The sequence below is a fragment of the Theobroma cacao genome, chromosome 5 (genome assembly GCF_053813885.1).
Source record: "Theobroma cacao isolate CCN51 chromosome 5, ASM5381388v1, whole genome shotgun sequence".
Taxonomy (NCBI): domain Eukaryota; kingdom Viridiplantae; phylum Streptophyta; class Magnoliopsida; order Malvales; family Malvaceae; genus Theobroma; species Theobroma cacao.
The window spans coordinates 46000220-46026737 of NC_142643.1; the positions used below are offsets into that span (position 1 = coordinate 46000220).

The 26518-nt window shown below is 35.7% G+C and overlaps 3 protein-coding genes and 1 pseudogene across 3 annotated transcripts; 1 reads left to right on the forward strand and 3 right to left on the reverse strand.

Moving 5' to 3' along the window:
- Positions 1-1481: 1481 nt before the first annotated feature.
- LOC18600330 (histidine-containing phosphotransfer protein 1-like) lies at positions 1482-3537 on the reverse strand. The gene is made up of 6 exons (XM_007030699.3): positions 3198-3537; positions 2854-2984; positions 2644-2712; positions 2041-2112; positions 1875-1947; positions 1482-1760 (listed from the first exon to the last, which is right to left on the reverse strand). The coding sequence occupies exons 1-6, from the start codon at positions 3255-3257 to the stop codon at positions 1716-1718; spliced, it is 450 nt and encodes a 149-aa protein (XP_007030761.1). The 5' UTR covers positions 3258-3537; the 3' UTR covers positions 1482-1715.
- A 3122-nt stretch (positions 3538-6659) lies between these two features.
- Positions 6660-13094, reverse strand: ATG18H (autophagy 18h-like protein). The gene is made up of 9 exons (XM_018121869.2): positions 12543-13094; positions 10727-11185; positions 9969-10412; positions 9429-9674; positions 8539-9339; positions 8304-8461; positions 7782-7906; positions 7174-7698; positions 6660-7004 (listed from the first exon to the last, which is right to left on the reverse strand). Exons 1-9 carry the CDS (start codon positions 12738-12740, stop codon positions 7000-7002), a joined length of 2961 nt encoding a protein of 986 aa, XP_017977358.2. The 5' UTR covers positions 12741-13094; the 3' UTR covers positions 6660-6999.
- Positions 13095-15018: 1924 nt separating this feature from the next.
- On the reverse strand, positions 15019-21297 carry RBK2 (ROP binding protein kinases 2). The gene is made up of 9 exons (XM_018122275.2): positions 20574-21297; positions 19550-19662; positions 19079-19441; positions 18609-18860; positions 18370-18524; positions 17049-17128; positions 16832-16967; positions 16597-16746; positions 15019-15483 (listed from the first exon to the last, which is right to left on the reverse strand). The coding sequence occupies exons 1-9, from the start codon at positions 20609-20611 to the stop codon at positions 15310-15312; spliced, it is 1461 nt and encodes a 486-aa protein (XP_017977764.1). The 5' UTR covers positions 20612-21297; the 3' UTR covers positions 15019-15309.
- Positions 21298-23325: 2028 nt separating this feature from the next.
- LOC18600332 (putative LRR receptor-like serine/threonine-protein kinase RKF3 pseudogene) lies at positions 23326-25705 on the forward strand (annotated as a pseudogene).
- The last annotated feature ends 813 nt before the right edge of the window (positions 25706-26518 follow it).

Consider the following 26518-nt stretch of genomic DNA (forward strand, 5'->3'; position numbering starts at 1 on the left):
CAAACAAGGGGGACATCCCATTCATGTGAAAATAGTTGACCTTCATATAATAATCATGTTCAATGAATGTGAAAGAGATCACACTGAATGGTGATTATAAAAGAAAAAATTTCAGACTTTGAGAGAAATCACCCCAACAACGTGGGGTTTGGTCTTCATTTTCAATGCCTAAAATGCAACAATAACCCACTAGTATAATCATTGAAGTACGTCAATGGAGATATCCTGTCTGTAACAGTGAATGGTCGGTGATAAAATTTTTAATTGGCCAATGCATTTTGTTTGTCCTTGAAGATCTCCATCTACTTACATGGTGGTTGAACTCATTGACCAAAATGGTTCAATCTATATCCAATTTAGCCTGCGATTCGGATTTCTTTTCTGGGTTTAACATGAAAACTTACCACTTGCATGGTTAAGAGCTGCCTTCACCTTGATGAGTTGATTCAGGCAGACCAGTATATGGAAAAACATCTGATTGTCAACTTGGCTGACCTTGTCTGGCTGACTTCTAATTGAGAGAAGTTAGTATCAATAAGAATGGTTTTAGTAGAAATTGTTTGATAAGAATTGTTGTTTCATCAATATCATGAATCTGTACTCTTTAGGTTTGGTTTGCAGACTGTAATAAACTGGTAGGAGTAGTTGCTGGAGGATTATCAAAATTGATTGCTTAAAAGTCCAACTTTTTTAGTTTTCTTTTTTTTTACCAAACTTCTGTTGAATTCCACTTGCTTTATCTAAAAGGAAGGTAAAAGAACAGGAAAATTCAGAATTATTACTTTTTAATTCCACATATTGTAATGTTTACTTTAGAATCAAGTTCTAGAACCTCCATAATTCTTGCACCAGTAGACTGCTTCTTCTACCTACTGTGGGTTGTTGTTTCATGATGCTAAGAGAATCTCCTATCCTAATCTGCTGGGATGAAATAATGACTCAACCACTCCTACCCTACACTACCATCTCTTGCAATCTGTTTTGCTAAAATGACTGGCTCTAGACATGTCTGAACTATGTTTTAAAGGGTTAGAGAGAACAAAGCTGAATGGTTACTGTTGGATTGGTACGGATTTGAAAGAGGAAGGGCTTATTCTTGTTTCCATGAGTTTAGACAGTGTTCTGTCATCTTGGTGCTCCTGCTTAGCTCACATACTTGAGCTAGACAAATGCCAACGTGCAACACAACTGGGGAGATAAAAATCAAGATTTGGTTTGGTCTGGTTTCAATTTAAATGGATAATGACTGCACAATAGTTTGATACATGACCCTCTCCAGGCATAGTAAAAAATTTTTTGGTCTCATCAGGCCTCAGCAGCTCTGGTATCTTTGATGTATACATTTCCAATCTCATAAGTCAAAGTTGCTCCACAGGATGGAGTATTCCTGATAAGAGCTGTTTCTTTTGTCCATTTGTTGTTTCTAAATCGATTGATAATTATTGGAGCTAGAAATTCAAAGATCAACAAACAGAGAGCAGTGGAGAGGAAAAAGCTGGAAGGGTTTATTCACATTCTTTGTCATTGCTCATACACTGAATATGATACAAGCTTAAGCTCGAAAGTAGATAGAACCCTTCAGTAGCTTAGGAACCCTGCTAAAAACTGCAAGAAAAGCAACAAAGACAAGAAAAACTTTTCTACATAGCCAAAATTCCATTTTGGTCTCTTGTTTTTTTCTCTGCAGATGATCATAGGTCTCTCTGAAGCAACTATTACATAGGAATTGAGCCTCCGGCGGCCAAGATCTGTTGTTGAAGCTGCAGTCAAACAAAATGGAAAATCAATTCCTGGGAGTCAAAAACAAGGAATCTGGATAAATCCTGCTCAGAAAAAGACCATCTCTTCTGAGGAGGTAGATTTCTCAACATTACCTTGAACATGGTTTCAAGCTTGGTTTTCACAAGGGAATACTCATGCTTCACTTGTTGGAGACATTTAAGACACCTATAGAAGACATCAAAGCTTGAAACTTCTGACAACTATATTAACACTAAAACAAATCCACAGTAATGATCTGAGGCATGAGAAAAAACTCACCCTTCCACATTCTGCTCCTCGCAGTAGTTGCGGAAGGTTATGCAGACTTTCTGAACTCTCTGAGCACCAATGCTGTTAATTTAAGAACATTTTAGCCATGAAATAACAGTGACAGAAATATGAAGAAGAACTTGTTTCTATGACCATAGTGGAACACATAGTGGGACACAAAGTGGAACCCCGATCTTAAAATAGGTGAAAAATTGATGACCATAAATGCAAGATTAAGAAGTACAGATTTGTTATAGCTGTGCATCAATATGAACTCTGTGAAAGTAGATTTGCAACTTGAAACTGACTCTGGCGGTGACAGAATCTTATTAATGTTACTAAGTATTCATCTCTAGGACAACTAATAGTATTTCTTTCAAGGAGAAACAGCAAAAATCATGATGGTACATGTGCTTTAAGGGGTGAAAAATATGTTGGTACAAAATTGGCTTTAAACATTGAAAAAAACTATTTACTTACAAAAATGCATATGGTGTTTCTCATGCTGGAAACAAGTGGTGGCAAAGGAGATTACCCAAAATGGAAAGAAAATCTCATCTGAGGCTAAAATTAGAAAGTGAGGTTTAAAACTAGAGAAAACAAGAAAAATACCTGGAGCTGCTACCCTTCAACTGGTGGACATGAGCATCCACCCTTTTGAAATCTATGCTCTGCTGCTCTCTACATAAGATCAGAAACAATGACCAAAAACCGCATTAAGACATGCAGAAAAGTCAAGAGTAAACCAAAGCAGAAAATAGAGTCCTTGATATCAATTTACAACGTAAGGAATTGTTAGAAGATTATGAGTAAAATCCTCACAGAGCTTTAGCCAGTTCATTAAGAAGTCTTTCAGAATCTTCAAAGAAAAGAGACACCACTTCAACCACAAAATCTGGGTTATTCTCATCTTGGAGTTCCTGAAGTTGTGTAAATTGCTCGTCCAGGAAAGCCTACTCATAAAACAAGGAACTCATCACAAAAAATCTAATCCAAAAGCAAAGCAACCTTCCTTCAATGACTATGGTCACCAAGTATAGCAAACTACATATCCTCATGAAATCGAGTTGGGAAGAGATAAAATGATAAATAGCATAAGCAAAAGGCAAAAACAAGGCAACTTTTTTCCTGAATGTCCACAGTTTCTAATATAACAAAAAACTAACCTCATGATAGAGTGAGGCTCTGTAGTCAACTAACTGCTTTTGCAACTTAACCACATCCATTGCAGCTTGCTTTTTAAGCCACCTTCCCACTTGCAGATCTTACAGAATTATATCATGCTCTTTCCTTAAAATGAGTGGAAAGCTGAGCCTGATTAAATGGATATTATAGTGTTAGGAGCCAAAGAATCTTGCCCTTGGAAATGGGCAATAAATAACTACAGTATATGCAAAGTCACTCCTTTCCTCTCTCTCTCCCTCTTTTGTTGTTTTTTCGCTTTCTCCTCTGGGTTTGTGTTTCTGTTTCCTTTGCCTCCTCTATTTAACCTCATCATTTATGAGCAAGTTGAAAACTCTGAAATATATATATATATATATATAAAAGCATCACAAGATCCAAAACTTGATGCCATGTACCATTCACCTTCCCCAAATTTTTCTTTCAGTAATTATTGCTCTTTCTCTTTCTCTCACCCCCCCCCCCCCCTCAGATCATTTTCTTCGATATGTTTATTATTTTGTTTTCCTATGCAAAGTGCCAACCAGCCTAAAGGATATGGCAATGCTGCCAACACTGCATTCAGTTACTAGATAATTTATTCCACTGCCAGCAGTGAATTCCAATATTTTAATCATGGCAGCAACAGTTGAGACAAATTTTCACACCATATCTCATTGATTCATTATTGAAAATCCAAATCCACTTAAGTTAAATGCCATAGTTCATGTCTCAAGAAACACCCAAAAAAAAAAAAAAGAAAAAGGTCAGTTTGGTGGCACCAGACAGAAGAAGGTTAGGTCAGTTTTATTGGGGCATGCATATTTTGCTGACACATGCAAGATTTCATTTGCTTGGAATGAGGGACTTTTTCCCTCAAGGTAATTTAGGACATTGAAAAGACTGCCTTGTAAACTCCTTTTTAACAGTTTTGCAAGAACTTAATAACATGGGATGAAAAAGACCCACATTTTCAGGCCAAATTTTGCAACAAGTGACAGTGATGTGAAAACCATGTTACATCCCTTTGCATGAGAGATATTTTGTTTTTGGGTGAAGTTTTGTCTCTTCTGAAACCAAGTAATCAAAAGGGTGATGCTGTTATTCAGTCTTTTGGCAAATTAAAAGTGTAAATCTAACATACTTATCTTTAAAAAAGAAAAAATCAAGTTGGGTATGATTATGGACTCTGTAGTTGTTACAGCAGCATATCCATTTCTATCTTACCTACTCCCCCTTCTCTTCCCTCTTATCCCTTCTCTCATTTTATGCCTATATGCTTGTCAATCTTTTCAAAGAATCTTATCATGTTGCTGCCCTTTTATGCCACAGTTGTTGTATGTGAGGTTGTTGTTGTCTTATTGGATAATATGTTTCTACAGATTAATTGGTTATAGGAGTGATTCAGTAACATAGACATTTGGCCACAGAACATGCTTTAAAATCTTTGCTTTTGGCTTTTGCTTTCCCAAGGTTACTTCAATCTTCCCACATTCTACACTAGCTGAGGGAGAAAACAACAGGAAAAGCAATAAAGGAAAGTAGGGGAAAGGAATCATTTTTCCTTCTTTATTTTAGGGACAAGGCATGATTTTTGCAATGTTGAAGCTTTGTAGTTATGCCATTCCGTCGTAAATTCATATCAGTAAAAAATAAAATGAGTCTTGAGCTTATAATTAAGGGTTTATCTTCATCTAATTAGTATATATTTTGAATTAAAAATATAAATTTATGAAACTTTATATATTTTTTTTAATTGGACCGATTAGTTGAATTGATTGAATCGATTGAATTTCAAACCGATTCAACCTCTGGTCTAATTTTAAAAATATTAATAGAAAGTTCCCGAATGGATGGAGAAATTATTGGAGGGCCCTTAGAGTGAATTAAAATTCTTTTGTCTTGGCCCCTTGAAAATGATTTTGTGGAGTTTTGTGAATTAATTAAGGATAAAGAAATGGAAAAGCAAATAGCCTTTTGGAACACATTCCATTATCTGTCCAACATTATTCTCAAAAAGGTGTTTTGGAGGTTTGATTAAGGCTGTTAAGGTGATTCCATGTCATAAAACCCATCAAAATATAACTATAATAATGCTAATTAGTGAAGTGGGTTTTGTTTAGTTAATCTTAGGAACTTATGAATCAATTGAAATTCCAAAATTATATGAAATTATTATATTTTTTTACCTGCGACATACGTGACGTATAAATCGTCAAAATTTTGAAACCATATGAAATTACTATAATTTTCCAATATCACTGGCAATTTTCCAAGAATCTCCTAATCAAAATGCATTCCAAAAATAGTTGATTAGCATAATTTCTGTTCAAACTTTGGAGGCTAATTAGAGCATGTCATGTGTTTAGCATCTAGGATTGGTTTAAGGCCAAAGTACTGGGGACCCTCCATGGCGCATTCAACAGCCCATTTAATAGTGTGTAGGATTAAGACAATTCAAAGGCCCTTAAAACGACAAAATGGACCCTCTACCAGGTGGACTGGACACCAAAAAAAATGGCTCCAATCTCCATAGTCACAGGGGCCTAACTGAGCCCCTTTTTAAAGTTTTCTTTGGCAAAGCAGCCAATATGTACTGTCATGTAGCCAAAGTTTTCTTCCTCTAGGGAAGTGCATAGCAAAATTAAAATTAAGCAAATCATGGTGAAGATTTTAGGGAGATTTGCCCTCATCGGGATAATGGGAAAGAGTATCTCAGTGACTGTTTAGAGTTGAAGGGACCACTGATTGCCTGTCTAACTCTCCTTTGATGGGAAGGGCATCTAGGGTGGGGGCCAATTTCCCATGGGAGGAGATTTCATGCCATAAATGTAGCTGCCATGGCAGGCCACAAGAATACAAAGCTGCAGGATGTTTCTGGGTATCCAAAGTTTTGTGAATGAACAGAAGAAAAGCTAATCAATAGAGAAAAAGTTTTATTGGACGAGTGTTACTCTACAGGACTCACAAATAGTGCATATTTGCATAATTCAATGCACTATTTACTAGCTTCTGGTTTTGTCTGTATCAAGTGCTGTTATCTGTTGGCTCCTCCTAACACTAGAAATCTGCTAAACGGGCCCAAGAGTATTTGAAACCAAATAGGCTCATATGGCATCAGCAGCCTGTAACATTTCAAACAGTGTACATCAAGTAAACCAAAATTTACCAAGTTTGCTGCAACTGCAACTGAAACAAAGAGGCATCTTTTTCTTGTAGTATCTGACTTTTCCTCTGATAAGGGCCCCTTTTCTCATTCTATTTTCCTCCTACCAAAGAATAAAGGAAAAAAAAAACTATTTGCCTTCCTCTTTCCCTCTTACCGAACATAACCCCAGTTTGTCCAGACCCCAAACTAGTCAGACCACATGGATGGTTGATCTAAATCCCCAGGATGCATGCAATAGCAAGAAAGAACCTGGCTTAGAGAAACATAATCTAAACAAAAACTAGTGAACAACACAATGTACAACAATTCATTTTCTTTTTTTATTATTTTTTTTTCTTTGAAGAATGAATATGGTTACACAGCACAGAAAAAACCCTGTCCCCACAAATCATTTGTATTATCAATATCAATTTACAACATTTACATTGGGAGGGAAGAAACCAGAGATTTGCCCTGGCGGCACAATAAGCCAGTGATTATATTTCTTGAACCAATCAGTCAGTAGCTTTATAAATCTTCAATTAGTATTTGAACCCCCCACAAGGCTGACGTTCGACCAAAGGGACCTGAAGTTGACAATACGAACGTACATGAAGGTGGCAAGTGAGCATCAGGAAAGAAACACAAGCAGATACAACTCAACCTGCCACAATTGGAAATGATGATTTCAATAAGTTTTTTGTCTCAATAGATGATATGGGGACAGTTGTATGTTACATGGAAGAAGTTAAATTTTAGAAGCTCAGGTTCCCATACTAGAATGCATCATCTATATGAATAAGAACAATCAAATAACAGGTTTAGATACTTACCTTCCTCAGAGAAGGCAAAAACACCCCCAAGCATTTCATCATTGTCACCTTCTTCCTCAGATTTTTCTCTGTCATAAGGACCACTGCCGCTGTCAACATCAGTAACAACCTCTGTTGGTTCACGACATGCACTTAGGGGCAATGCTTTACAGTACTCTTCTTGAAAAAATTGCTCAAAATCCGGTGAGTCATTTACTGGCCCCTCATCTAACATGTTCAAACTCAAATCAGATCGGTTAGAACTTGTGTTTGAAACTTCACTGGTTCCTCCACTGTTTGGAAATTGAACCTCCTTTCCAACAGTTCTTCCACCAGATAGAGAGCCGTTTGTCAATGATGACAGACTGTTAGTAGAGTTCCTATCTTCAACGTGACAAACACCCTGATTAAAAGAAATTGAACCAGTATCTTTGTTAAGATTGCTCTGATTAAGCATAGGCGATGCCAAAACAGAACTCTGTCCTTTTACCCCACTACTATCCTTCCCAGATTGAATGCTGGTTGGAGAAGAATTCCTTGATGATCCTGGTTAAAACATCAAGCATCAAATGAGTTACATGAATCCATAAGTATATTAGATGATATCTAAATTTTAACAACTGTCATACCACTATCTGAGTTTTCAACAGAGCTAGGAGACATCAACTTAGAGTGAGAAATAACAGTGACTTCAGAGAATCTTGCTTTGGCATCATGAGAAGATGACATTGGATATTTTTCTCCATCAAAGCCCCTACACAGAAAGAAGAAGAAGAAGAAGAACAAAGGAACAGTGTGAAGGATAATACATTTGATGATATAAATGCCATTCTGCACCATGTAACACCATCCAACATCCTACATTCCCCCCCCCCCCCCTTTCCCCCTCCCTTTCCAAAAAAAAAGAACCAAAAAAAAACGATTGATTAAACAAGAAAGATCACCACAATATTCTTTCAGACGAGATTCATTCAGACTGCTATAATACGACTCTTGAAGAACCTCACTTCCAATTATCTATCCATTTTTTCATCAAACCCTTATTCTACTAGATAACTACTTCTAGGACTTTTTAGATCAGTAAAAAAAGAAAAAAAAATGAGAACAGTCAAAACCAGAAAAGGCACAATGTAAAAGAACACAGAAATTACCTGTCATTCCATTCAGATTGAACCCTCTGAAAATGCTCAAAAACAGGCAATAAATCCCTCTGTCTAATTTCCACCTCATGAGCAGGGATCTTTTCTATTTCAATTTCTCCACCATTACACTCATCTAACCCCAAAGGACTCATTGTATAGAAAGATACCTAAGAAAATGCATATGAGATGTAAGTGAAACTGGTTATGAGCAAGTGTATCTCATGAAAATAAGATAAAAAACTACCCTAGGATTCTGCCAGATTGGTATCCTTCCAGAGCTTATCTGCACTTCTGCATTGGCAAGATACAAGTGAGACTGATCTTGGGGCTTTGACAGGTCCTTGTGCCCAGCTTCATTATCTTCAGAATCAGAAACATCTGCAATCATCTCTAATGCTTCTTTTCTTCCATGAGTCATTCCAGAAAGGCATTCCTCTCTTTCTGGCCAATCTGTTCTTCGGCATACATCCCAGGCTTGCATAGCTTCAACTTTCACCCGTAACTCCTCTTCTTGTACCTGAACAGCAGAACCTGGCCCAATTCTTGAAGCACTTTCACCTGCCTCTCCCCCAAATGAAGGCAGTAGCTTATGTTGAACAACATGACCAGAAGGAGTGTAAACTAATAGGTTCTCCAAAACATTTGCTTTTACTTGAGCTCGTTGTAAAACATTAGGTAAAGAGTTATGGAAAACAGCAGAAAAAGCACCAGATGGAAAGGAGGCCTTTCCAGTAGCAGAAGATGCAGCATTGGTAACAGTATTAAGCCATCCAGAGTTACCATTTTTTATTCTGCTAACAACAGAGAGGGTGACAGTTGGTGGTGCTGGTGAAGAAAAGGTTTGATAGTTTGTCATGAAAGATAGAGTGGACCACCAAGGGAGAGATACAGCTGGTGATAAGGTAGCCCCATCCACATGAGAATTATGAATCTGGAGAACATTCTCACCACCAAATGGGGAAAGAACAAAAATATGGCAAGTACCCCGAGATGAAACAATGGCAATCCACTGACTGTAAGCACTAAAACAGATATCTTGTATCACCTGCAAAAACAAAACAAAAATAGAAGAGAAATTATAGATAGATAAAGCATTACAATTTTTTGAAAAAAATAGGAGGTGTAGGATCATACAGCTGATGTCATGCCACGATGGAGCTTGTAAAGGTGCACATGTGAAGAGCTCCAATCATAATTTTGAGTGCCAGATCCATTCTTTACTGAGGATGGCATAATCCGAAAAATATTTATATTGTTCCCATGTATTGAGGCCGTAACCAGAAGAGTCCCACTGGGATCAAAACATAGGGCAGAAATTGGACTTGCATGAGCCCTGAACTGTGATACAACAGCTCTGGAAACAAAATCTTTGACAACAACCTGCAATGAATCGTATAAATAAGAAAATCTTAAAATTTCATGGTTAATAATTAATAGGTCAGAATTTTCATGCCTCTGATATTTAGTATTTGTAAGAACTAATCTCATCTGGTACCTCTCTGAGAAAGTTGAACTCAAACATGTGTTTGACATAAAAATTCAAGCATATACGCAAAGATAAGGACAATAGCCTTCTACATCAAGGTAGAATTAATGTGCAAAGATCATGTGTGTTACAATCAGGCATTTTAAAATAAGATTAAAGTTTGCTTCTCAGATACATCGAGAACTAACCATCCCAGCAATATCAGTCTCTGCGGAATGTGATGCACCCCGACCAACTTTCCAGCCTGAATTTGAAGATACAGGAGAACCAGAACCATCAGGAATAAGATCTTGATAGTATTTCGACAAAGTTTTGTAGCCCATGTCACCCAGATTGATCAACCCAGCAGCTAACTGCTTACTAGATTCCATCGCATATCGAGCCACAAGACTCCCACTGCTGGGTGAAGTAGATGGGCTAACACCAGGAGAAGGAGTAAGGTTCTGTGGACTCAAGCGACCTGTATTTGACTGCAAAGGATTGTTGGAAGCATAAGCTAACCACCTGGGACCCACTGCCATGGGACCATATCCAATATTAATCCCACGCATTCCTTGGCCTCCTGCCTGAGGGACAGGATAGGTGAGGACACTAAATTTATTTTCAAGAGTGAGAGCATCGAGGCAGTATATCTGCAAACCAATAAAAGAAATGAGCACAGTTTCAGTTGTTTCACCCCATCTAAATAATTGGTCAACTAAAAGAAAAGAAAAAATGTATCCAAACTAAACCATCCTTCAATCAACATCTTGATTAAACACAAGCAGTTCAGGGACAATCAAATCTGATTATATGAGTTTTACATTGAACTGGAGATTCCAAACATAATAAAAAGGAGGATAACAAATCCCTTAATTTGTCTGATCCTGTCTATGACCAGTGCAAAATACTAGTTGCAACTAAAACTAAGTTTGAGTAAAAAGAAAAAGAATTAGCTAAGTCTTACTTGTGTTGCAAGCCCCACAGCAACTATTCGAGGACTGCATCTAACCATATATACAGTTGACCGGAATCTCAGAACATGAACATAATTATGAGACCTTAGCGAATAGAATCGAACAGCAGTAGGAGAGATAAGAACATTTCCACTTTGAGGCTCATCAAAACCATCTCTAGCCAATCCATCTCTTCCACCAAGCATCAAACCTGAGCCCTTTGACTCATCACACGCAACAACCAGAAGTAAAGGATGTGATGCTCTAAATCCTTCACGGCCCTCAGACTTTATAGGGAGCGGCTGCATTTGCAAAAATGTAACTGGATCATCACGCCTTGAAACGAGTTCACTGACATTAGAGGCATCTTCGACATCAAGAACTTGAAAGCCATTGGAGTATCCAAGTAAGAGAACATGTTTAAAAGATGACGGACTGAGCTCGAGTCTGTCAAAGGAAGCCCAGAGGACCTGTTTTACAAAAGATTACAATATGATAGCAGATAGAGTGAGCAACAAGTTTCATTGCAAATGCATATACAAGTTACGCAAGCCACGAAAGAGGAGTGTAACAAAAAAACCATTGCCAGCAATGAGACCCAAATAAATTTATATATCTACATCTCACATTCACCCCCACCTTCTTATGATAAGAGGTAAACTAGTTCCCTCATCCTTAGAAGGAGCTACTGCCATTAAAAGGTGAACAACTGATTAAAAACAAGCATGCAATACAACGGCATTCAGCAGTTGAGTTTCCAGTTTGGCAATTTTGACCTTAAAGGAACTCAAATCACAGCATTAAACTAGAATTAATAGAACAGAATGGCCTGTAATAGAAAAAGCGAACAAGAATCAAATGATTGGCACGAGGAAAATCTTATAATCAACAGTCTCTGTTACTCTGTCCAGAACTCGATATGGTTCACATACAAATAACTAAACTCTCAGAAGTCATCATTCCAAATTTATAACCTAATCTTTTTCACAAAGCTACAATTGTAAATAGGCCAAGAAAATGATCAATTATTTTTGTGCAAAATAATGGCATCAATGTCCTGAGCTTCTATTGTCATTTTGACCTTAAAAACATAACTCGCACATTATACAGACTAAGTATCTCGCTCCTTAACTCCCTAAGACATCATTTCCAACAAATATCATCTAAACATTGGTTTGGTTATTACAAAAAATACTCAAAATTTAAAAACTAAATCAGCCGGTTATATGATCAACTATCTTTCATTTGCCTTCCTTAAATAAAATATTTACGACTTCAATCATTTGAATAAAAACTCCAAAAATTAACATCATTTCAACAAAAACAATGCATTGTCCATTCCGTAGCCACTAAAAGACAACAGATATACAAAAATTTAAGGAATAAAAAAAAACAGAGGTTCCTATGCACCTTTTAATTTTCTTTTTTTTTAAATAAAATAAAACATCATTTTCAACAAAAGAACTTAAATTTCAGCAAATATTAACCAAAAAATTAAGTTAAAAAATAAAGTTCGTAAACAAGTTAACTTTTTTGCTCTACATTACAACATTCAGTTAACTAAGCCCTAATTCACTAGAAGAACTAATTTTTAGTTTAATCTAAATTAAAAAGGAAAAACCTATAAGATCACCACATTTGAATTTCTCTTGCTTCTTTCTGAGCAACCAAACAGAAGATAAAACCAAAAAAGTGCTTAATTTTTCAAAACAAAAAGAACCCTACAATCAACAATATTTTTTTTAAAAAAAATCAAAATTAATCAAGGCTGTAATTAAATAATCAACAACTAATAATCAACAATTAAAAATATTAAAAACAGAAAACCTGGTCTTTGTTGTGTTCGACGGAGTCTCCAGAAATAGAAGCGGCGACGGAGGCACTAGCTGACCGGACACCGGAAGAGGCTGTCTTTATGCAAGAAGATATGAATTTCAGAGAATTCGGCAAAAAATGACTGTTACTTTTGTTATTATTATTGATATTGGAGCCTTTGCTGTTTCCGTTGTTGCCGTTGCTCTTCATAGTCAAGATATAATCCCAGATTTAATTTCTTCTACCGGCCACCGGGGCGTTACCGGGAAAGGAAAAACGATCGGCAATAGCATAAGAGGAAACTAACAATACAGCGGCGTTCTACGGGTTCGGCGGTCACCGGCCACGAAAAGTTCTTTTTTTTTTTTTTTTTTTGCTTTTGCGGTGGTTGGGTTTGACCTTTAACAGAGAGAAAACAATAGAGGAAGAGAAAAGACGGTTCTTTGCTTTGTAGTGTAAGCAAGAAATGGAGGAATTGCAGATGAGCCCTTTGTAGTTTTCAGATAGTTCAATTGGGTCCTTTCTGGTCAAATGGATTTGGTCGACAGGTTATCCGCTAATTTGAGTTGTTTTCATGGACTTTGAAGAGTTGAGATTGAGAAATTACACAATTCTCCTCTTATGGGATTATGGGAAACTTCTTTAGATTCCTAACCCAAAATTGGGTAAATGATTAACTGATTTTTGTAGTAACAAATCTTTTGTATTACTTATATCTTTAATTAATATGAATTTAATTATATCATCGAATAGTTACTTATTTTTACATATTGATCTAAATTCATCTTATAAAATATTTTAAATAAATAAAAATTAATTAATTATTAAATTTTCTCGACTAATTATGTGATTTTCTTTTTTAATAATTTCAAGATATATATATTAAAGTTAATTTCATTTTTGAAAAAATATACAATCCAAAATCTCTTACCATCTATCAGGTAATTAAACCCAAATTTAAAATTAAATTCTCTATTTGATAAAGAATTCTTTTGTTTTGTTTTACTTTATAAATAATATACTGTTAATATATAATATTTACATATTATTATTTAATCACTATTATCTTATAATTGTATAAAACTTAACGAAGATAAAATTTAATTTACTGATAACGTAGATATGCACAAATTAAATGTTTATTTTAAAAGAAAGAATTTACCATCAAAGTTATCAACCAATTAACGGTGGATGCTTACTGACACACGTAAGTGAAGCCCCATTTTGTTGACATCGCAATAATGAGCACACCATGTCGAAATTATGAAACTCGTGGGGGGTAATCAATTTTAAAAAATTGCAGGAAACAGAAAGGACGAAAATGGAGAAAAGAAAAAAATTTGGGGGCGGAGAGGGGAAATAAAGAGAAGTAGAAGGGGGAGATCGGTTACGTTACGACAAGGGACGGGAATATCTTGAAGGGAGATGCCGAACCACAAAACCCGGGGGCAGATTTGCACCGTTGTCAACCGTAAACTCTCGTTTACATATTTGGAGAGAGAAAAATAAAAAAACAAATTTAAAAAAAAAAAAAAAAAAAAACTGGCAAACCGAACAGGACTCCGGCCTTGCAGCTCGAAGACATTAGGCTAACTTGACGTGTCAGCTTCGTTTCCTCCACGCCACCACGTTCATCTTACGTGTCATTTTGAACTTGTATTACAATTTTTGTTTTTTTTTTTGTATTTTTTCTTATTTTTATCATATATTTTTTTTAGGATTTTTGTTGTGTGGTTAGAATTTTGATTTTGAAGATGGTATATGCCTTTATACTTTGTATTTTTTTTAAATTAAAGTTTTTATGAAAAAGTTTAATTATTATTATTATTATTTTTAAAATAAAAAGTAATGAAATTTCAAGAATTTATGGTTTATACTTGTATTATGTAAAATTCATTCTATCTTTTTTCATTAAGAACTCAGTGACATTCTCTTCGTTCAATTGTATAAGATCTTCATTACATTAAATTTTTTACTTATAAAAAAAAGAGACTTATTTTAATTAAATCTACTTTAATATTTTGATGAGAAAGTCACCCGTTAATTAAGAGTTGAGTAAATTTTAATATTATTTATCACGGACTCATATTTTCGATCCCAAACATACGTATATTAAGTAAAAAAAATGTTTGAATTCATGATATATTAAATATTAAATAGTATACTGTTTGAGTAATAATATGTTAATTTCCATTATTTGGTGAAATGAAAAAAGGAGAATAAAAGGAAATAGAAAATAAAGATTGCTTAATCCAACATTTAATTTTATCTTCAATTCTTTTTTTTTTTTTTGCTGTTTCTTTCCATTTTTTAACCAAAGTGTCTTTATGGACAATCCTTAATTTACTTAATATCAGCAACCGAAGCAATCCATTTTATAAATTTGGTCAAAGAAGACCCTTGATATGGTATACCATGTTTCTTATGGGGGATGTCTTCATGGTGTTTCTTTCTTTTCCACAACCTCAAATCATCTAAAAACTTAAACTGGTCCAAATTGAACATTCTATTTTGTTGCATTTAGCTTTAAGGTTCCTTCAACTTTCACTCCAAACCTGTTATATACATTACAAGCCAAGAGAAGGGATTGGGACATACCAGAAATCATTTGATTTTGGTACTGTTTCACATGAAATTTGGAAGAACTTCCATAGGAACCAATGCTTCCAAATGCCATGGAAAACAGTAGTATCAAATGCTTTTCACTTCGGTTAAGACTTCCGGCAAACCCTCAAACTCAAAGACCTATGGAACTATATGATTAACTTTCATCTCTGTTTTAAGAACCCAAAGCAATCTCCCTTAGTCGATTGATATTGTTTAGATGTTTCGTTGAGTTGTATTCTTGCGCATCCAAGAGTTCGTTCGAGTATGTTCTTTGGATGGACCGCCTGTGGGGTTCTTTAGCACAGTCTGCTGCTACATATTCATCACCCCTCAGCAGTATCACAACCTGCATCAAAAAAGACCTTGGTTAACTTGATGACATTTCATTTTGGATTTGGTCTTCCCCCCCAATCCAGATATAATGCCCATTCACCATTTCTACACACAAAGGTCCAAAAGGAGAAGTTCAAAGATATGGTTGGCCATTAATGAGTTAAGAACAGATAGAAAGCATGAGTCAAAGACCAATTCATTGCTTTGATGCTTTTTCTTGCTTCTGGGAGCAGAAAGTGATTTTCGCTTTTATGCACAAAAGTAGTAGTCATAAATGTTTGTAGGCCTAGTTGCTTGTGATTCAGATCTTCGTGATTCTATATTTGTTGAGCTTCAGAAGGGATGTCCTAAAGAAGAAAAAAGTTACTCCATTTCCGTTGAAGACGATTCAGAGGAATTAGAAGCAACCATAAAAGAACAGATGCTACAAGCAAGTGGAGGTGGATGAGTTTCCTCGGTGGTGTAAAGTGTAACAGGCACGTCCTACTCAGGGTTCCATGTACACAAATAGAAGACAAGGCCTGCTCATCTTCAAAAGGAACTTCAAGATTCAGTTAAGCAATTTAAATAGATGCTAACCCATCAATCAAATAGACCACTTTACCACCAGTTATAACCTCTTAATTCTCTCTGGTCCCACACCAACTTCGAGAATAATCCTAAATCAAGAGCACCTAAAGAAGAGGTTATTGTCCCTTACTTCTACAACAAGGTTTCATTCTTTTTAGCTGCTACTTAATGGTTCATTTTACTGCCGAGCAAGATATTGTTGAGAGAATGCTACCCTTGAACTTGGACAAACATGCAATTCATAAATGTCATTCAGCATTTTGTGATATCAATGATTCACCAGCATGAACAAGAATTAAAATCACAAAGTACCCAATGCTTTTCTAATGAAATGAGATGATGCACCTCTCAAAAGAGCAAAGTCAATATCAGATCAGAATTCACATTTTCATTTCCTAATCTCACTTTGTTTTCTCTAACTTCTGTTCAGTGTCCATTAACCAATAATGTGTCACTTGTCATATTTCTACAAGCGTATGCCATATTTATTACTCCAATTAATTAATTTCTTAACAGAGTGAACAGATATTTAACAACTTCTAAATCTAATACTAACCTGACTCATTTGAGGACGAAGAATAGGAGATTGCTCAATGCACAAAGAGGCAGTCAAAACCATGCGATCCACCTCCTCTGCATCATAATCATCACCTAGGGAAGGATCTACAAGCTCTTTAATATCATTCTCATCAAGTAGAGGCTTTGCCTACAGGAATTTGAAGGGTAAGTACAGATTGTTTTACTAGTATGATATAGTTGGAGTGATCAAATTCTTCACAAGGAAATGGTACCCATAGTACGACGCTTTGCTGTTGATCATCTAAAGCTCTTCGTCCTGTTATGAGCTCCAAAAGTAGAACTCCAAATGCATAGACATCAGTTTTCTCATCAACTATTCCGTGCATGAAGTATTCTGGAGCAAAGTAACTGCATCTCAAGAAACAAATGAGTCAGTATTATGACAAAAGTATTTATTAACACGATGACAGATACTTTAGGCTTACAAACCCGAAAGTTCCTTCAAATTTTGATACATTGTGGTGAGTCCATTGTTTTGGTAGCCACTTGGCAAGGCCAAAATCGCAAATCTGGATGACAAATCAGCTGACGCAATCAATAACTAGGACAAACAAAGAAAATGATAATACAAATGCAAAATGCCAGTTGACATTCATGACGATGGATGATTAGGAGCTTTACAAAATACCCGTCATAAAATTTCAAAAAACGGGACAGAAAGATCACTACCGTTGTTGGTAGATCCTGCTCATATATGTTGACAAAAATAAGATTGCACCATGTGAGGCACCAATCAGAAACAAAATAATGGAAATGATTTTCAGACAGAAAATGCAATGAAACTAATTCTCATACATGAATTGCTTTATCATTAGAAAGGAAAGCACAAAACTACAACAATGCATCCTTCTTGGCCGGAATTGAGTCAGAACACTTTATTTTCATAACTAAACAGGATGCGTAACATTCTAAATCTTTCACCATAATGCAGGCACCTGCTGAGCTCATAACTTATAAGGCTCACCTCGTGCTTAAGGCAGGTGTTTGGAATTATGACCCCTAGGCCAAAAAAAGGGCTAGTACTAGGTGATTAAATTGTCTTCTTTATGGCTTTGAAAAATTACAGAGTTCAGTACATAGAAATATTTATACTGACATTTTTTTTTCTGTATTGCAGTTGAAAGACTCTACACCTAACTGTAGCTTCTTGAAAATTAACATAGTGATTGTGTAAGTCTCTGCATGCAATGAAATTCATTCCTAAATGTCTTGGTTAATGTTTGCATTTTTCTCATTTTGAGATGTTATCGATAATTACAGATTTTGTTGACATACTGATAAGTGAAGACTAAGACTCGGTAGAACTATGCATGGGGAGCATTATGTACATTTAAAGATCAGAGCTACTCTTTTTGATTTCTCCAAACTATCCATTCTTTCAAAATGGTAAGTTAATGGCAAGGTGAAGTCCAATCATGTTCTACCAAAATAAATTGAGCAAAGGTAAGAATAGTCATATAGATGGAGACCTTGGAATATGCATAGATCGTCCCATAAATTTATAGCACGTGGTTCACATCGCAAACCAATAGTTAAGTAGCCAGCTTACAGAATATTAGTTCTAGCACTCTACAAGGAAGGGCATTCGCTGCTTGTCTCCCCATGTCAGTTTCATGATTTCTTTCTATAATGAAATATACAGATGCGTGCTTGTGGTTCTGTACACTGGATTCTTGCAAATCTTACACAACCCATGGTTTTTAAACATCTCATTTGGTGTATCCTTTGAATTTTAAAACTTGAGAAGTACCTGAGGCTCAAAGTTCTCTGTAAGCAGAATATTATCAGCCTTGATATCTCTATGAATAATTCGCCTTTCACACGTCTCATGAAGATATGTGAGGCCATCTGCTGTACCCAAAGCAATCTTATATCTTTTATTCCAATCTAGCACACCTTTTGAACCTGGATAATGCAAGAGCATCACAAAGTTCTCATAAAGCTAAATTAATAAGGACTTGAGAAAAACAATGTAGATTAGTAACAAACCATGCAGAACTGATCCCAAACTTCCCAATGGAGATAACTGAAAAACAAGGTGCATTCCGCCATCAATGCCACACCCAATCAACGTAGCAGTGTTTGGATGGTTTACATGGGCTATAATGCCAAGCTCAGATAGGAAACCAGCTGTCCTCTCATCTGGTGTCCCTTTTATAAGCCGCTTTATTGCCACAAGCTTTCCATCTTTCAAACGACCCTTGTAGACTTCAGCATAACCACCTTTGCCAATTAAGTTCTCTACAAGAAATAGAACCACAGGTCTACATCACTAAATGAATGAGATTATATTTGAATGTAACAAAAGTTTCATTAAGCACCCTTATATGTAACTTCCTATTTCTTGTGGTTAATAATGGAAATATGGAATAATAGTTCTGCCAAATTCCAGAATATAAGTGGACCAAATATACAAACAGTTTCTGCAAGTATTCTAAGTCTTGAAATTAATTGCATACCTTGGCTAAAGTTGTCTGTTGCAGCTCGGAGCTCAGGTAGGCTGAAGTCCTCCAAAGAAGACTTAAAATTGTACAAATCTCTCAGCACAGGATTCTCTTTTGTGCTTCTGCTGTTCTTTCTTGATAGCTTTGGCACAGCAAGAGGAGTGAAGGCAGCTAAGTGCTTCCGTGATCTTCTTTTCCATAATTTGAAGAACTTTCTCCAGTTAGCAAGTGCTCCTCCATTTGTACAACGAATTTCTGCCTTGGGGCTGTCAACATAAGAAATTATGTTGGATTCCAAGCCTTCTAAGCAGGCTTCTAAAACCCCTTTAGGAGATGATCCATCTTTTTTCTCGTTTTCCTTGTTTAGGACCCTCAATTCTTCAATAAAATAAGAACCAAAGAGTGGTAAGAGCATGGACTACAGAAACACATGCATCAGACATGAAAGAGAGATGCCACAGAACAAATAGAGTTGGAGATAACTACCACAGGCTGATGCATAAGAAGAAATTATAGCCCCTTGTCTTCTATGTCTTGCTTGAACAACCTCATTTTCCGAGTTCTTCTCTGGCCTATCACCAGAATCCTTAGAGTTCTCGCTGGAACAAACCAATGGCCATAACAGATCAACAATCATTCAAAGCCAAATAAAAGCAGAAATCAGAATCCGTTCTTGTTTCAGCGTGAATATTAGTAAGTTTGTTCTGGGGGAGACAATTATAAACTTAGAAGTGCTGAAAGATTTGATGACAGAAAACAAAATACAACCAAAATGAAAATCATCCATCAGACCTATGAAAGCAGACCAATGAAAACTTGAAAAGCTGAACATAGCTCTAAACAAGATTAATCCCAAACAAAAGAGAGGAGAGTAAAAAACATACCAAGATATAAAAACATTAACTCATAAAAGAAATGCATAAAAACCATTAAACGGAACATGAAAAGTAGGAAACATCATAAAGAAGCACAACAACCAAAAATTCTAGTCTATCATATATGGTATGTGTAGAAAATCCCCAAAGTTGATAAGCTGAAACTCAAAACTGCCAAAAATGGTTATGTGGAAACTAGAAATCACAACATTAAGTACCACCAGAACCAACAAATCCTACACAGTAGAACAGCACAAAGGCAAACAAAAAAAAGGAAGGAATGAAAGTAAAAAACTCTACAATTTTCATATCCTCTTTACTACTAATGCAAAATGGAACAAACCATTGGCTACCACTCAACAAACATTTGATGAAGAAAGAAGAAAAGCTTTCAATAAAACAAAGACATACCCAAATGAGGTAACATGAAGTAGAACAAAAACAACCAATTTGCTAACTTTCAATAAGATAACATGAAGGAGAACACAAAAAGACATACCCAAATAAAAATAACATAAAGGAGAACACCAAAAAACTCATTTGCTTGCAATCAATCATCACAAAAGTAAAACATCTTTACAAAAAAAATAAGACATAGCCAAATGGGATAAGATGAAGAAAGAACACATACATACCTCGAAGTAGCACCTTGATGGTCAATAACATCAGCCATGAACACTCTCAAAACAAGCAAATAAACCAAACCCAACAACAATGTGATAGATTGAAAGCAAAGCAAAGCAAGCAAGAGAAAGATAGAGACACCAAACAAAAGGAAAAAAGTTAGTAGAGGTTACTATGACATTAAAGCCCTGTTCTTTGGTGCATAAATTTTGACCCCCCAAAAAGATAAGACCATTTGTTTTTTGTGTTCTTTCCAAGACCCTGAAAAAGGCCATCTGAAACTTAAAATTTAGCTACATATGGAAAACTTTTCATTACGTCTTTGTCCAGAGGGAGTAAGATTTTTCACAAGAGAAACTTTTACATTAACTTTTTGTTTGTTTGTTTCTCTCTCTTTTATTATACGAGTCCGCAAGAATCGCTGGTCTGCTTTGTTGGGTCGGTGACATGTGTTTAAAGCTCTGCAGCGACTTCTGCTCCCAACCTTAAACGCTCAAATCTGCGTAAATAGACAGCTAGAAGGACAGAAAGTGAGCCCTGTTTTTTTTTTTTTCTTTGTTTCAAAAATCAAACCTTGGGTTCTTCACTTCTTTGATCAAATCTTCATGTTTTGGAATCAGGACTAGAAGTTTTTAGATGTCTTCGCGTTGCACCCCCATAATACAGAGACAGACAAACTTCTCAATCTTACGTTTTTGCATACATGATTATTTTGTACACAGCACGGTATCAAAAAACCAAAGAAATTAAACGGATTTAAATTTAATTTTATCTTATTTCATGCCTTAATCAAATCATAAATACCTATGGAAAAAAATTTGAACTCAATTTTCTAAATAATATTAGTTAGATGTTGCTATCATCATCCTCTGATGCTGACCACACTTCCTTAGCAGCATTGATGCCAAGTGAATGAGGCTTAAAAGATTAATGTACTTTTTACTATTTGATAATTAATCAATGTATATGTGACATATGCATTTACTTCTCTTTAGCAGGTGTGGGCATTTACTAATATGTTCATGTGCCATAAATTTAGCATTTGGAACACTCTGAATTGTACAATTAAAACCCAACGTTTCCCCTTTAATAATTGAGCTACCATTGTTGAAACATTTTGACATCTTTGATTTCCAAATTGCCCATCAATTTTTAAGTGAGGGAAATGTGAATTCATACATGCAAAAGATGATGATTCTTCTTTGCTCTTTCCCTTAAGAACAAGACAAAAGCAAGTAAAGATGACATTAATGAACATTTATGGTACTAACCTTTTCTCCTTTCCTTGTAGACTATGGAAAAGTTTGGAAAATATATACTCTTTTAATACCAAAACAAAATTATTTGCATGTGTAAGTTTTAATTGTTAATAAAAAATAAAACGGATAAAAATAAGATGAGATTTGGATGAAAATTTCGTTTCCGTCATACGTGGGTTAAACGAGTTTAACTCATTTAAGATATGAAATTATCATATCTTTAATATATCTAACACAATTAAATCACGAAACTTAAACTTGTTTAATTTTATACTGTTATTGTGTTATATTAAAGAATCATGTTCAAAATTATTATATCTAACTATTAACTATTAGCTTTTTAGATTTACTATTTTACGAAAATGACATGCGCGATATTTCAATGCTTTGAATTTGAGAAAATAATAGAATTTATGGCAAAATTATATGTGTACTAGTTTAAGGCTAAGTTTAATGTATATCAATTATGAAGAAATAAGAACAATAAAGACACTTTAAATGCGAGCATGTGGCTAACATGGCTCTATGTACAAATGATGTGAACTATCATATCATAAACTGTATATTTATAAGCAAAATTTATAAGCAATAAAGATCAATAAAGTGTTAGTATTTGAATGATCATCTCTGCAATTACAAGGAAAATGGAAACCATGGTAATTATTCGGAGGCAGAGGACCCAAGCATTTTTGGGCCATTAAGAGCAATGCCTTTTTCCCATCAAGAGACCTAAATTTGAACCTCAAATTGGCTTGTGGCTTAAAGATTCTTGAAAGGAAAATTGAGCTGAATTGGACAAGGCCCAATTCACTCTTAAATTGGGCTGATATTCAGCCCAAGTTAGTCGAATTATCATTAATAATTTTTTAATGCAAATAAAATTATAATTATGTAATTAAAACCCAAATTTATTGTAATATTTATTTTTCAGGTTTCAAAAGAAATTATAAATTTTAGTTGTCCCTTGCTTCTTTGGTAAACTCATGGTATAAGCAATGACTAATGACTATATTATACCCAAAAATAAAATGATAGAAAAATGACTGTATATGATGTAACTGAAAGGTATAACTGGTTGACATTGGGATTTATTGGGTGGGAAGCATAAGAAGCAATTGGAACAAGTCAGTTATTTGACTTTAATAGTTAATTTGTTTGTTGGGGGGGAAAACTTGATTAACAATCAAAGGATATTTACATGATCATCCAGTCTAATATAACAATTCATTAGTTCATATTCAGATTCCCATTTTTTTATCCAGGTGATAATGTCAAGTTCATATCTTGCTTGGATGTGGCCTCTTGGATTTAATCTCCATGCCATATTCTTTTATTTATTCTGACAAATTGGGAATTTGTATTAAAATAAAGATCATCAACCCATTTTTTCTTGAAGGTTGAGGGATTTGAATGTCTGAAACATCATTTTCAATTATCCCTCATGTGACTTCATAATATGTCATATTTAAAGTTCCCATGATTTAAAAATCAGTTAATGAAAGCTCCAGTTTCTTTCCCTCCAACGATATTCACATATGATAAACCACATTCTAGGCTGGAGATCCTAGATGGTTTACAGCTTCTGCATTAAAGTCAAAATCCTGATCATTTCCACTCAGAACAAGCTCTAATGGGAAGCAATGCAACCCTTCTGCCAGAGTTTCAGGTCTCAAATGTCTTCCTTTTACTTCATTCTCCTTGGACTGAGTTTCTGCTTTCGTAATCCTAGCTCTTCAGTTGCTATTTATCATGAAATCCCACACAGAAACTTGGCTGACTCCTTTTGTCCATTGAGTTTCAGAGTTCTCAGGAAAGTTTTCGATAGCTCTAAACTTGCATTTCTAGATGTTCCAACAAAATGTGTAACCATCCTTCAAGGTATTCGTTTGGTTCGATCGAACTATCTTCGAATCACTGGAAACTTTTCTCCTCATCCGAATTCCTCAGAGGACTGTTGGGATGGGTATCAGAAGTTAGTTGATGAATCCATACCCGGTTTTAATATTCGTTCAACTTGTGGATATAATACCGGGTTGATATCAGAAAGTTGCAAGAACATCACTACTGGATATCAGTTCGAGGGCCTTATATCTGATTCCAAGTTGCAGGAAGTTAGGCTTCTTTGCAATCGTTCTTTGGATGATGATTCTTCATGCATACCATGTCAAGCTAGTTTATCAAGCATTTATCAGTCTTACTTTCATGGCACTGTTATAGACAATGCTTCAGATTGTTCCGGGTACCCTTTCATATACGCTGGGGCTTTGGCTAATCAATACGGACCAACTGCTTCAGGTACTGCAAAGTGTTTGTTCTCACTTGATTTAACTTCAAGTAATGCAACCAGTCGGAATCAGAGAACTATTCTTTGTGCGGTTACTGTAGGTGCTGGTTTTGGCTTGTTCATGACAGCTGTGGTGGTTTGGTTTATTTGGAGAAGGAGAAAGAAATGGAAGAGAAGACAGAATAATGTTGCCCCAGTCGAGACAGGTTCAGGTTTTGGAATAGAAACGATTAGTGGAGATAGCACTTTGGTTAAGTTCACATTCGAAGAAATCAAAAGGGCTACAAAGAATTTCTCGAGGGAGAATATTGTAGGGAAGGGAGGATACGGGAATGTTTATAAGGGTATACTAGAAGATGGATCGGAAGTTGCACTGAAAAGGTTCAAAAACTGCTCTGCTGCTGGAGATGCAACTTTTGCACATGAAGTGGAGGTTATTGCTAGTATTAGTCATGTCAATCTTGTTGCTTTCAGAGGCTATTGCACTGCAACGGTTCCTATGGAAGGTCACCAGAGAATAATTGTCTGCGATTTGGTGCATAATGGAAGCCTATATGACCGTCTTTTTGGATCAGGGGTGAAGAAGCTTAGTTGGCCTATTCGTCAGAAAATCGCCATTGGAGTGGCACGCGGATTGGCCTACCTCCACTATGGAGCACAGCCTGTAATCATACATAGAGACGTTAAGGCTAGCAACATACTTTTGGATGACACATTTGAGCCAAAACTGGCAGATTTTGGCCTTGCAAAGTTCATTCCCGACGGATTGTCTCATATGAGCACCAGGGCAGCAGGAACGCTAGGCTATGTTGCCCCAGAGTATGCTTTATATGGGCAACTAACTGACAGAAGTGATGTTTATGGCTTTGGCGTTGTCCTGCTTGAGCTTTTAAGTGGGAAGAAAGCAGTTATTTCCATTGATGATCATCACACTTTGCTTTTGACTGACTGGGCTTGGTCATTGGTAGAGGAAGGTAGAGTATTCGATGTTATTGATGAAAACATGCCTGAGTTAGGCCCTCCTGAAGTTATGGAGAGATATGTTCTGGTAGCAGTTCTTTCTTCTCATTCACAGTTATATGCTAGGCCAACAATGGACCAGATTGTGAGGATATTGGAATCTGATTTTCCACTCCACTCCATTCCAAAACTTCCCTTTTCTCTTCCAACAGATACAGATGATGGAGAAAAATCAGCCAACTTTAGTCAATTGGACAGCATGTCCAGCACCAGTGTTGAACAGCCATGTGACTGTAAGAGTGATCAGCCCATTCTAGATCATAGGGAAATTGAGAGAAGTTTCACATTTAAGACATGTAATGTAGATAATTTAACATTCTGAGGTTGCTTCTGCTTCTGGTATGTATGGTTTTGTTAGGCCATGCTTTCTGTTCAGCTCTTTACAAGATAAAACTATAGGTTCATTCTTTAATAAATTATAGATAGCCAAAGCTAGTTCTATAGGTATTGAATTCTTTAGGAGGCATAACAGTATTCATACTTTATTAAGAGCAACCATACCTGACCTGATCTTTTATCATATATCGTCAGACTTTTATGCACATTTTTATACTCCATTTAGTCATTTGCTTCTGTTATCTTCCCTCTAATATAATCATGATAAGGCAAATTCCATGTCTTCCATGTTGATTGTTGATCTTTTCTGCCTTGTCATTTTGTTTTGTATTTTTTCTTATTTGACCTTCTGCCAACAATATTATATGTTTTCCTAATTCAAAGCATAGAAATGGTCAGCTGGTCATGCCAAAATATATATCAGAAAACAAAAATGAATGGAAGTTACCTAAGGCCTTGAAGATGTCTTCTTTATCCTGAGGATTCATTCCTTTCATACTTGTCCTAGAAGTTGCTCCTGTACAGGTAGGTTGACCATGAACATATGCCAGGAAGCCTCTAACTTAACAAATCCGAGAGGACCAGATATGAAGGGACAACAACGGAAGGAACAATGTCTGTTCTGATATTATGTTGAATTTTTAAGACGGACATGCGACTTAAACCAATTGTTGATCCTTACTACATTTATGTGCCCAAGAAACCCCAACTTAATAGATGTGAGATTTTTTCATCACCATATGAACAATATCAACTCAATTTTCTTTGTTATTTAACTGAGAACATTTCCTATCTATGATTTAGTCTGCTTCCGGATAAGGCCAAAGTTACCTCTTAAATATAGTAATCTAATTTTGTCATGTTGTGGGATTTTTCCAAATCTCAACCTAAAAATTCACATGCACGGCATAGATATAAGTAGTATATTTTCTTAAACCAGGGAATCATTCCTATGTATAACTCAGCAAACAGTACATATTCAACTGCATAGTAACAAGAACTGGCCCCTCTTGAGAAACCATTAGATGATTCTGAGCCATCTGATTCTAATCAGATG

What these genes read in the sequence shown, in the direction of transcription:
- ATG18H (XM_018121869.2), bottom strand. Translation starts at nt 12,740, where the DNA reads ATGAAGAGCAACGGCAACAACGGAAACAGCAAAGGCTCCAATATCAAT. An exon ending in TCGAACACAACAAAGACCAG is followed by an intron (nt 11,186 to 12,542) that starts GTTTTCTGTTTT and finishes TTTGTAAAACAG; the next exon opens with GTCCTCTGGGCTTCCTTTGA. An exon ending in CAATCTGGCAGAATCCTAGG is followed by an intron (nt 8,462 to 8,538) that starts GTAGTTTTTTAT and finishes GCATTTTCTTAG; the next exon opens with GTATCTTTCTATACAATGAG.
- RBK2 (XM_018122275.2), bottom strand. Translation starts at nt 20,611, where the DNA reads ATGGCTGATGTTATTGACCATCAAGGTGCTACTTCGAG. An exon ending in CAGAGAACTTTGAGCCTCAG is followed by an intron (nt 17,129 to 18,369) that starts GTACTTCTCAAG and finishes TTTGTCATCCAG; the next exon opens with ATTTGCGATTTTGGCCTTGC. An exon ending in AGCAAAGCGTCGTACTATGG is followed by an intron (nt 16,747 to 16,831) that starts GTACCATTTCCT and finishes AAATTCCTGTAG; the next exon opens with GCAAAGCCTCTACTTGATGA.
- LOC18600330 (XM_007030699.3), bottom strand. Translation starts at nt 3,257, where the DNA reads ATGGATGTGGTTAAGTTGCAAAAGCAGTTAGTTGACTACAGAGCCTCA. An exon ending in TTGAAGGGTAGCAGCTCCAG is followed by an intron (nt 2,113 to 2,643) that starts GTATTTTTCTTG and finishes TTAAATTAACAG; the next exon opens with CATTGGTGCTCAGAGAGTTC. An exon ending in GAGGAGCAGAATGTGGAAGG is followed by an intron (nt 1,948 to 2,040) that starts GTGAGTTTTTTC and finishes TGTCTTCTATAG; the next exon opens with GTGTCTTAAATGTCTCCAAC.